General features: G+C 38.3%; 1 protein-coding gene across 3 annotated transcripts in view; it reads left to right on the top strand.

The window, feature by feature from the left end:
• MED14 (mediator complex subunit 14) overlaps positions 1-12,130 on the top strand; it is a 71,865-nt gene that overhangs the window by 15,626 nt on the left and 44,109 nt on the right. For all 3 annotated transcript variants that reach the window (XM_061178366.1, XM_061178367.1, XM_061178365.1), the window contains exons 6-10: positions 80-208; positions 524-631; positions 1,162-1,294; positions 2,052-2,202; positions 2,644-2,755. In XM_061178366.1, the coding sequence (XP_061034349.1) occupies positions 80-208; positions 524-631; positions 1,162-1,294; positions 2,052-2,202; positions 2,644-2,755 (633 nt within the window). The remainder of the gene's footprint in view (positions 1-79; positions 209-523; positions 632-1,161; positions 1,295-2,051; positions 2,203-2,643; positions 2,756-12,130) is intronic.

Below are 12,130 nucleotides of genomic sequence, written 5' to 3'. Positions count from 1 at the left end.
GAAACTGAAAGTTCTAGGTTAGCGGGAAGCTGCTTATTTTCTAGCAAAGTAGACCTTCTTCTTCTTCTTCTTCTAAAAGCAAATGGCCGAGTGAAGTTTCGAGTTGAAGGAGAATTTGAAGCCACCTTGACTGTGATGGGAGATGACCCTGATGTTCCCTGGCGTCTTCTCAAGCTAGAAATTCTAGTTGAGGATAAGGAAACAGGAGGTAAATCATAAATACTGATTTAAATCGTATGTATTGATTTAAATGTTCGGTGTTATATTATTGAAACATTCTTGCAGAATAATACATGTGTTTAGCAATTTATCCTGTAACCTGATGCAGATTTTATGATAATCGTAACTGCCTACTGACCACAGAAGTTTCAGTGTTTCTCTAGTATACTCTCTAGTTTTCATAGATAATTTCAGTTCTTTTTTTTAAACTCATCGTTAGTGAGCGTACTCTTCCTTAGTTGGTCTATGACACAATCTGTACACTTTTCTGATTAACCACCTTCTTTTCTCCTGCCAATGGAAGATGGACGAGCCTTGGTTCATAGTATGCAGATCAACTTTATCCATCAGCTGGTACAGTCTAGGCTCTTTGCTGATGAGAAACCTCTTCAGGACATGTACAGCTGCCTGCGTATCCTTCTGAAATTTGAGCCCTGTATTTGTAAAGAATTTGTGTCCCCCAACACACACACAATTTCCATCTGCCCCTAGTCCTGAACTAGAGCAGCTTAAACTCTCCCCGTCACCCTTTTTGGGTGGAAATGGGGGCTGGGGAACTGGCCAGTGTAAAGAATAGTGATATGTCTATAAAAAACCAAGTTTTTAATTTTACTATTGACTTTGCAGGTAAAAACTTTAAATGATGAGGTAGAAATAGTACTATTTGGAGAGAAAAAATAGTACCATTTGGTCTACTCATATTCTCTAAACTATGATGAATTAAGGGACAACCTAGACCTTACGTTTTGTTTATATTGGTTCAAAATTAAATACAAAACCTTTTTCTAAAATTATGTCACAAATTCCAACACTTTTTGTATAAGTCATTGGAAAAGTATAATAGCCAACTTTTGGGGAATAGAGCGTTTGTTAAATGAAGTTTGCTTATACTTCATTGGCTGTTGTAGTAATATATTAGATTTGCTTAACAAGATCCATCAGATTCTTTCTGCTTATCACTTCAGTTAGAAGTGCTACATTCCCAAACTCTAATGTTAATCCGAGAGCGGTGGGGAGACCTCGTACAGGTGGAAAGGTATCATGCAGGAAAGTGCCTCTCCCTCTCAGTTTGGAAGTAAGTAAAGTTGATTCTGGTGGGGTCATGCAATGACTGTAAATACTCTTTTTGTTTCTCTCTTTCTCTCATACATCTGATTTACCATATACCTCTGTGTACCTCTAGCAACATGATTTTGTATGGTAAAGTCCTATGGTATCATATAAACCACATAGGACATCCATAATTGACACCTTTCTTAGAACATGGCATGTTTTAAATATGTAGACGTTTATCTATTTGTACTAAAACTTACTATTCTTAAAGATTAGATTACTCTGGCTTCATACCAGATTGCTAAAAGACCATTAGGTTAGATTATCAGGTATCATTTTTAAAAAATCCTTGCTTATCACAGTGTTATCTTTTGAATTGTACCTTTTAAAAACTTCTGGGGGAGTTTTTTGGGGAAAATCAGTATCAGGCTGTTTTACAATCCTCTATTCCCTATTTGAACTTTGCTTGATTCCCATTTTCTGTAAAGGAATCAGAGGTGAATAGACACCACTTAAAGATTGTTTTGGCCTTTTTGTGTGTGTGTGCATGTGTTTTATTTTTAAATTCTGTGTCTGTGTTTTTTTTTTAATGTAGTAAACCATATTGTGTTGGATTACAGAATAGCTGTCTTCCCAATATTAATATTCCCTCAACAAACAGTGAGGACCTGCCATGTTCTAGGCTCTGGATAAGGTGCACAATAGACTGTCTCTCTTTTATTCCAGAAGTTAACAGACTGTGTTGGAAAAAATTCTTAATATTTCTTTTTTCTCTTTAGTCAACAGGTTCTTGGGAGAAAAACAGGGACAGCATCTGTTCACAAAGTTACCATTAAAATTGATGAGAATGATGTCTCCAAGCCTTTACAGATTTTTCATGATCCTCCTTTGCCAGCTTCTGATTCCAAATTAGTAGAAAGAGCCATGAAGGTAAAAGAACTCAATATATTTCAACATTGGTTTGATTAAATGAATATAGTAATATAACTTACCATTTATACTTAAACTTTTAGCACAAATCCTTTAAAATACCTAATTGTTCCTAAAACCCTTTATGAAACTTATTTTAAATGAATGTTATGCTTGTACATTTGTTGTGGTTGTTTTAACATCTAATATAATTTTTAAGATGTTCTTTCAAATTCTGTCATTTAGATCAGATCTATAGTTGCCAGAATGTTAACTGTAGCCTTTAAGTTATCAATACCGTTTAAATTTATTTTTTTAATTTTAAGTTTGCTTTCTTTTACTGGTTAACACTTAATCATTGTGATTCTAAAAGGAAGTATCTTGGAGCACAATAATCTACTCTCAGGCTTTTAAAGTAAAAATGTTTAAATTGCACATACAATTCTGTTCTCGTTTATGCAGATCGATCATTTATCCATAGAAAAACTCCTGATTGACAGTGTCCATGCACGAGCTCATCAGAAGCTCCAGGAACTGAAGGCCATTCTTAGAGGCTTCAATGCCAATGAAAATTGTAGGTTATTTTAAATTGGCATTTTTGTCTGTCTTTTGTTTAAATTAGTATCCACTTTCATTTTCTGAAGAGTCTTTCTTAATGATTTTTTTCCTGATATACTGATTTTGTTGTAGAGGCTGTATTTTAATTTGTGATCTACCAAGCTTGTCTTAATTTTCCCCTTACTTTCTTCTTTTTCATTTAGCTTGACCTTATTTTTGAAAAGTATGTATATCGACTCTCCTTAAAACTTTTCTTTCCTATTGAAATAGAAACTATTTTAACATTTTAATATGAATCTTCTTTTGTTTTTTCTTCTAAAAGGTTAAGGCAGCTTTGCAAATATTTATAATGTGTTTATGAAATAATGCCTGTTTGAATGAAGCAAAATATATCCCTTGTCTTTTTAAAAATGTTTTTGAGTTGTTAATACATTAACAGTGTTCAAAATAAGAAATACAGATATGCACACATAGTGAAAAATCTTCTAATTACCTGGTATATTCAGAGCGTTAGGGGATGGTCAGTCATTTACAAAGTAAGTGCTTTCATTCTAGGAATATAGTTTCACAGTATCACAATGAGCATATTTACTATTCCTACCCCAGTTGTTTTTGGCTGTGATTACCTGGTGCCCACAGTATTTTTGCAATCTTAATTTTTCTAATTTTAATTATTCCTAATTTTTCAAAATAGTAAAATTCTAAAATATCATTGGGATTGTAGAAAATTGGGGTTTATGATCTTTTTTTTTTTTAATTAACAGACTTTATTTATTTATTTATTTTTTAACAGACTTTATTTTTTAAAGCAATTCTAGATTTACAGAAAAATTGATCAGAAAGTACAAAGTGCTCTCCCTCTCCTCTCATCCAAGTTTCCGTATTACTAACTCATGTTAGTATGGTACATTTGTTATAATTGATGAACAAATATTGGTATATTATACGTTATTGTTACCTAATGTCCATAGGTTCACTTTCACTCCTTTGTTGTACAATTCTAAGGGTTTTGACCGAAGTTTAATGTCATATACTTGCCAATGTTTATGCATTATATCAATATATGTGACAATTATAATGTCATATCCATCATTGCAATATCATACAGAGTAATTTCACTGCCACAAAATCCCCTGCACTCCTCCTATTTATTGATCTTTTCCTCCCTCGTACCCCTGGCAGCCACTGGTATTTTTACTGTCTCTGTAGATTTGCCTTTTCTTCAGTGTCATGTATCTGGAATCATACAGCATGTAGCCTTTTCAGACTGGCTTCTTTAACTTAACAGTATGCATTTAAGTTTCCTCTGTGTCCTTTTGTAGCTTGAGAGCTCATTTCCTTTGATCGCTGAATAATATTCCACTGTGTGGATGTACCATAGCCATTTTCGTACTGATAGATGTGTAGTTGTATCTCATTGCATTAATTTGTAATTCCCTAATAACATATGATGTTGAGCACTTTTATTTCATATGCTTATTTGTCAAGAGTTTTAGTCTTGTTTATTGCTGTAACTTGCTTGTATTTCATTTGAATTCTTTTTAATTGATTTTTTACTTTTTTTTCGGCATTTATTTCATCTGTACCTCTTTCCCCCTTAGCTTCTGAAGTTGGACTCTTAATTTATTTACTTCATATTTTATGTGTTTAATGATGGAATATATTAAAATATCCAGTAGTTTTATTGTGAGACTTTAACTGACTTCTTTTTTATTTTTTTAACATCTTTACTGGAGTATAATTGCTTTACAATGGTGTGTTAGTTTCTGCTTTATAACAAAGTGAATCAGTTATACATATACATATGTTCCCATATCTCTTCCCTCTTGCATCTCCCACCCTCCCTATCCCACCCCTCTAGGTGGTCACAAAGCACCGAGCTGATCTCCCTGTGCTATGCGGTTGCTTCCCACTAGCTATCTATTTTACGTTTCGTAGTGAATATATGTCCATGCCACTCTCTCACTTTGTCACAGCTTACCCTTCCCCCTCCCCATATCCTCAAGTCCATTCTCTAGTAGAGGTCTGTGTCTTTATTCCCGTCTTGCCACTAGGTTCTTCATGACCTTTTTTTTTTTTTTTTCCTTAGACTCCATATATATGTGTTAGCATACTGTATTTGTTTTTCTCTTTCTGACTTACTTCACTCTGTAGGACAGACTCTAAGCCCATCCACCTGACTACAAATAACTCCATTTCGTTTCTTTTTATGGCTGAGTAATATTCCATTGTATATATGTGCCACATCTTCTTTATCCATTCATCCGATGATGGACACTTAGGTTGCTTCCATGTCCTGGCTATTGTAAATAGAGCTGCAATGAACATTTTGGTACATGACTCCTTTTGAATTATGGTTTTCTCAGGGTATATGCCCAATAGTGGGATTGCTGGGTCATATGGTAGTTCTAGTTTTAGTTTTTTAAGGAACCTCCATACTGTTCTCCATAGTGGCTGTATCAATTTACATTCCCACCAACAGTGCAAGAGTGTTCCCTTTTCTCCACACCTTCTCCAGCATTTATCGTTTCTAGATTTTTTGATGATGACCATTCTGACTGGTGTGAGATGATATCTCATTGTAGTTTTGATTTGCATTTCTCTAATGATTAATGATGTTGAGCATTCTTTCATGTGTTTGTTGGCAGTCTGTATATCTTCTTTGGAGAAATGTCTATTAAGGTCTTCTGCCCATTTTTTGATTGGGTTGTTTGTTTTTTTGTTATTGAGCTGCATGAGCTGCTTGTAAATCTTGGAGATTAATCCTTTGTCAGTTGCTTCATTTGCAAACATTTTCTCCCATTCTGAGGGTTGTCTTTTGGTCTTGTTTATGGTTTCCTTTGCTGTGCAAAAGCTTTTAAGTTTCATTAGGTCCTATTTGTTTATTTTTGTTTTTATTTCCATTTCTCTAGGAGCTGGGTCAAAAAGGATCTTGCTGTGATTTATGTCATAGAGTGTTCTGCCTATGTTTTCCTCTAAGAGTTTGATAGTGTCTGGCCTTACATTTAGGTCTTTAATCCATTTTGAGTTTATTTTTGTGTATGGTGTCAGGGAGTGTTCTAATTTCATACTTTTACATGTACCTGTCCAGTTTTCCCAGCACCACTTATTGAAGAGGCTGTCTTTTCTCCACTGTATATGCTTGCCTCCTTTATCAAAGATAAGGTGACCATATGTGCGTGGGTTTATCTCTGGGCTTTCTATCCTGTTCCACTGATGTATATTTCTGTTTTTGTGCCAGTACCATACTGTCTTGATTACTGTAGCTTTGTAGTATAGTCTGAAGTCAGGGAGACTGATTCCTCTAGCTCCATTTTTCGTTCTCAAGATTGCTTTGGCTATTCGGGGTCTTTTGTGTTTCCATACAAATTGTGAAATTTTTTGTTCTAGTTCTGTGAAAAATGCCAGTGGTAGTTTGATAGGGATTGCATTGAATCTGTAGATTGCTTTGGGTAGTAGAGTCATGTTCACAATGTTGATTCTCCCAATCCAAGAACATGGTATATCTCTCCATCTCTTTGTATCATCTTTAATTTCTTTCATCAGTGTCTTATAATTTTCTGCATACAGGTCTTTTGTCTCCTTAGGTAGGTTTATTCCTAGATATTTTATTCTTTTTGTTGCAGTGGTAAATGGGAGTGTTTTCTTAATTTCACTTTCAGATTTTTCATCATTAGTGTATAGGAATGCAAGAGATTTCTGTGCATTAATTTTGTATCCTGCTACTTTACCAAATTCATTGATTAGCTCTAGTAGTTTTCTGGTAGCATCTTTAGGATTCTCTATGTATAGTATCATGTCATCTGCAAACAGTGACAGCTTTACTTCTTTTCCGATTTGGATTCCTTTTATTTCTTTTTCTTCTCTGATTGCTGTGGCTAAAACTTCCAAACCTATGTTGAATAATAGTGGTGAGAGTGGGCAACCTTGTCTTGTTCCTGATCTTAGTGGAAATGGTTTCAGTTTTTCACCATTGAGGATGATATTGGCTGTGGGTTTGTCATATATGGCCTTTATTATGTTGAGGAAAGTTCCCTCTATGCCTACTTTCTGCAGGGCTTTAATCATAATTGGGTGTTGAATTTTGTCGAAAGCTTTCTCTGCATCTATTGAGATGATCGTATGGTTTTTCTCCTTCAGTTTGTTAATATGGTGTATCACGTTGATTGATTTGTGTATATTGAAGAATCCTTGCATTCCTGGAATAAACCCCACTTGATCATGGTGTATGATCCTTTTAATGTGCTGTTGGATTCTGTTTGCTAGTATTTTGTTGAGGATTTTTGCATCTATGTTCATCAGTGATATTGGCCTGTAGTTTTCTTTCTTTGTGACATCTTTGTCTGGTTTTGGTATCAGGGTGATGGTGGCCTCGTAGAATGAGGTGGGGAGTGTTCCTCCCTCTGCAATATTTTGGAAGACTTTGAGAAAGATAGGTGTTAGCTCTTCTCTAAATGTTTGATAGAATTCGCCTCTGAAGCCATCTGGTCCTGGGCTTTTGTTTGTTGGAAGATTATTAATCACAGTTTCCATTTCAGTGCTTGTGATTGGTCTGTTCATATTTTCTATTTCTTCCTGGTTCAGTCTCGGCAGGTTGTGCATTTCTAAGAATTTGTCCATTTCTTCCAGGTTGTCCATTTTATTGGCATAGAGTTGCTTGTAGTAATCTCTCATGATCAGTTGTATTTCTGCAGTGTCAGTGGTTACTTCTCCTTTTTCATTTCTAATTCTATTGGTTTGAGTCTTCTCCCTTTTTTTCTTGATGAGTGTGGCTAATGGTTTATCAATTTTGTTTATCTTCTCGAAGAACCAGCTTTTAGTTTTATTGATCTTTGCTATCGTTTCCTTCATTTCTTTCTCATTTATTTCTGATCTGATCTTTATGATTTCTTTCCTTCTGCTAACTTTGGGGTTTTTTTGTTCTTCTTTCTCTAATTGCTTCAGGTGCAAGGTTAGGTTATTTATTTGAGATGTTTCCTGTTTCTTGAGGTAGGCTTGTATTGCTATAAACTTCCCTCTTAGAACTGCTTTTGCTGCATCCCATAGGTTTTGGCTCATCGTGTCTCCATTGTCATTTGTTTCTAGGTATTTTTTGATTTCCCCTTTGATTTCTTCAGTGATCACTTCGTTATTAAGTAGTGTATTGTGTAGCCTCCATGTGTTTGTATTTTGCACAGATCTTTTCCTGTAATTGATATCTAGTCTCATAGCATTGTGGTCGGAAAAGGTACTTGATATGATTTCAATTTTCTTAAATTTACCAAGGCTTGATTTGTGACCCAAGATATGCTCTATCCTGGAGAATGTTCCATGAGCACTTGAGAAAAATGTGTATTCTGTTGTTTTTGGGTGGAATGTCCTAGAAATATCAATTAAGTCCATCTTGTTTAATGTATCATTTAAAGCTTGTGTTTCCTTATTTATTTTCATTTTGGATGATCTGTCCATTGGTGAAAGTGGGGTGTTAAAGTCCCCTACTATGATTGTGTTACTGTCAGTTTCCCCTTTTATGGCTGTTAGTATTTGCCTTATGTATTGAGGTGCTCCTATGTTGGATGCATAAATATTTACAATTGTTATACCTTCTTTTTGGATCAATCCCTTGATCATTATATAGTGTCCTTCTTTGTCTCTTGTAATAGTCTTTATTTTAAAGTCTGTTTTGTCTGATATGAGAATTGCTACTCCAGCTTTCTTTTGATTTCCATTTGCATGGAATATCTTTTTCCATCCCCTCACTTTCAGTCTGTATGTGTCCCTAGGTCTGAAGTGGGTCTCTTGTAGACAGCATATATACGGGTCTTGTTTTTGTATCCATTCAGCCAGTCTGTGTCATTTGGTGGGAGCATTTAATCCATTTACATTTAAGGTAATTATCGATATGTATGTTCCTATTCCCATTTTCTTAAATGTTTTGGGTTTGTTATTGTAGGTGTTTTCCTTCTCTTGTGTTTCTTGCCTAGAGAAGTTCCTTTAGCATTTGTTGTAAAGCTGGTTTGGTGGTGCTGAACTCTCTCAGCTTTTGCTTGTCTGTAAAGGTTTTAATTTCTCCATCAAATCTGAATGAGATCCTTGCTGGGTAGAGTAATCTTGGTTGTAGGTTTTTCTCCTTCATCACTTTAAATATGTCCTGCCACTCCCTTCTGGCTTGCAGAGTTTCTGCTGAAAGATCAGCTGTTAACCTTATGGGGATTCCCTTGTGTGTTATTTGTTGTTTTTCCCTTGCTGCTTTTAATATGTTTTCTTTATATTTAATTTTTGATAGTTTGATTAATATGTGTCTTGGCATGTTTCTCCTTGGATTTATCCTGTGTGGGACTCTCTGTGCTTCCAGGACTTGATTAACTATTTCCTTTCCCATATTAGGGAAGTTTTCAACTATAATCTCTTCAAATATTTTCTCAGTCCCTTTCTTTTTCTCTTCTTCTTCTGGGACCCCTATAATTCGAATGTTGGTGCGTTTAATGTTGTCCCAGAGGTCTCTGAGACTGTCCTCAGTTCTTTTCATTCTTTTTTCTTTATTCTGCTCTGCAGTAGTTATTTCCACTATTTTATCTTCCAGGTCACTTATCTGTTCTTCTGCCTCAGTTATTCTGCTATTGATCCCTTCTAGAGTATTTTTAATTTCATTTATTGTGTTGTTCATCGTTGCTTGTTTCCTCTTTAGTTCTTCTAGGTCCTTGTTAAATGTTTCTTGCATTTTGTCTATTCTATTTCCAAGATTTTGGATCATCTTTACTATCATTATTCTGAATTCTTTTTCAGGTAGACTGCCTATTTCCTGTTCATTTGTTAGGTCTGGTGTGTTTTTACCTTGCTCCTTCATCTGCTGTGTGTTTTTCTGTCTTCTCATTTTGCTTATCTTACTGTGTTTGGGGTCTCCTTTTTGCAGGCTGCAGGTTCGTAGTTCCCGTTGTTTTTGGTGTCTGTCCCCAGTGGCTAAGGTTGGTTCAGTGGGTTGTGTAGGCTTCCTGGTGGAGGGGACTAGTGCCTGTGTTCTGGTGGATGAGGCTGGATCTTGTCTTTCTGGTGGGCAGGTCCACGTCTGGTGTTGTGTTTTGGGGTGTCTGTGGCCTTATTATGATTTTAGGCAGCCTCTCTGCTAATGGATGGGGCTGTGTTCCTGTCTTGCTAGTTGTTTGGCATAGGGTGTCCAGCACTGTAGCTTGCTGGTCGTTGAGTGAAGCTGGGTCTTGGTGTTGAGATGGAGATCTCTGGGAGATTTTCGCTTTTTGGTATTACGTGGAGCTGGGAGATCTCTTGTGGACCAGTGTCCTGAAGTTGGCTCTCCCACCTCAGAGGCACAGCCCTGATGCCTGGCTGGAGCACCAAGAGCCTGTCATCCACACGGCTCAGAATAAAAGGGAGAAAAAAGAGAAAGAAAGAAAGAAAGAAGAAGATAAAAGAAAATAAAGTAAGATAAAATAAAGTTATTAAAATAAATAAAAAATAATTAAGAAAAAAAATTTTTTTAAGTAAAAAAAAAAACGGACAGACAGAACACTAGGACAAGTGGTGAAAGCAAAGTTATACAGACAAAATCTCACACAGAAGCATACACATACACACTCACAAAAAGAGGAAAAGGGGAAAAAATAATATATCTTGCTCCCAAAGTCCAACTCCTCAATTTGGGATGATTCGTTGTCTATTCAGGTATTCCACAGATGCAGGGTGCATCAAGTTGATTGTGGAGCTTTAATCTGCCGCTTCTGAGGCTGCTGGGAGAAATTTCCCTTTCTCTTCTTTGTTCGCACAGCTCCTGGGATTCAGCTTTGGATTTGGCCCCGCCTCTGTGTGTAGGTCGCCTGAGGGCATCTGTTCTTCCCTCAGACAGGATGGGGTTAAAGGAGCAGCTGATTCGGGGGCTCTGGCTCACTCAGGCCAGGGGGAGGGAGGGGTACGGATGCCGGGCGAGCCTGCGGCGGCAGAGGCCTGCGTGACGTTGCACCAGCCTGATGCGCGCCGTGCGTTCTCCCGGGGAAGTTGTCCCTGGATCATGGGACCCTGGCAGTGGCGGGCTGCACAGGCTCCCAGGAGGGGCAGTGTGGAGAGTGACCTGTGCTCGCACACAGGCTTCTTGGTGGCAGCAGCAGCAGCCTTAGCATCTCATGCCCGTCTCTGGGGTCTGCACTGATATCCGCGGCTTGCGCCCGTTTCTGGAGCTGCTTTAAGCAGCGCTCTGAATCCCCTCTCCTCGCGCACCAGGAAACAAAGAGGCAAGAAAAAGTCTCTTGCCTTTTCGGCAGCTCCAGACCTTTTCCCGGACTCCCTCCCGGCTAGCTGTGGTGCACTTGCCCCCTTCAGGCTGTGTTCACGCCGCCAACCCCAGTCCACTCCCTGGGATCTGACCTCCGAAGCCCGAGCCTCAGCTCCCAGCCCCCGCCCGCCCCGGCGGGTGAGCAGACAAGCCTCTCGGGCTGGTGAGAGCCGGTCAGCACCGATCCTCTGTGCGGGAATCTCTCCGCTTTGCCCTCTGCACCCCTGTTGCTGCGCTCTCCTCCGTGGCTCCGAAGCTTCCCCCCTCCGCCACCCACAGTCTCCGCCCGCGAAGGGGCTTCCTAGTGGGTGGAAACCTTTCCTCCTTCACAGCTCCCTCCAACTGGTGCAGGTCCCGTCCCTATTCTTTTGTCTCTGTTATTTCTTTTTTCTTTTGCCCTACCCTGGTATGTGGGGAGTTTCTTGCCTTTTGGGAGGTCTGACGTCTTCTGCCAGCGTTCTGTGGGTGTTCTATAGGAGCAGTTCATGTGTAGATGTATTTCTGCTGTATTTGTGGGGAGGAAGGTGATCTCCGCGTCTTACTCTTCCGCCATCTTCTCCCGGGTTTATGATCTTTTGATAGGCTCTGGTTTACTTTAGTATCATCTGTAAACAAGTCTTAGTAAGTAAAAAAAACTCAGTATGATTGCCTGGGGGATATTTAAATTACTTTGAAAAATGGACTGAACGTGTGTTTACCTAGGAATAGTTTTGCGTGTTCACGTAAGTTGTGAAGATTTTTCTTTAGCAGCATTTTGTAGAGATGTCACTGCTTGAGTAGCCAGAAGATGTGGGTTCAGCTGCTCTTCTGCTCTTGAACAAGTCACTTAAATTCTTTGGGCCCCATTCTCCTCATCTGTAATTTGAGGATGTTAGTCCAGCTCTTCCTGGATCTCTTACTGTAGTGGGAGTGTGCTGCAGTAGTGGTTTTCAAGCCCTACGAGTCTGTTGAGTCCTCGGTGTTAGAGAAAGGTGCTTTGGAGACTGTTTTGAAGGAGAGGGAGGTTCCTGCATGTGGGGTTTGGCCCCTCAGCCCTGCTTTAATCAGAACAATTCTGGAAACAAGGACTGCTGTAGGAAAAGGTCTGCTGACCCACCATTTTAGGACATATGCTTTAACTGTTTTTTTAAA

Source organism: Eubalaena glacialis, chromosome X (assembly GCF_028564815.1).
Source record: "Eubalaena glacialis isolate mEubGla1 chromosome X, mEubGla1.1.hap2.+ XY, whole genome shotgun sequence".
Taxonomy (NCBI): Eukaryota; Metazoa; Chordata; class Mammalia; order Artiodactyla; family Balaenidae; genus Eubalaena; species Eubalaena glacialis.
This window is presented reverse-complemented; position numbering and strand designations above follow the sequence as displayed.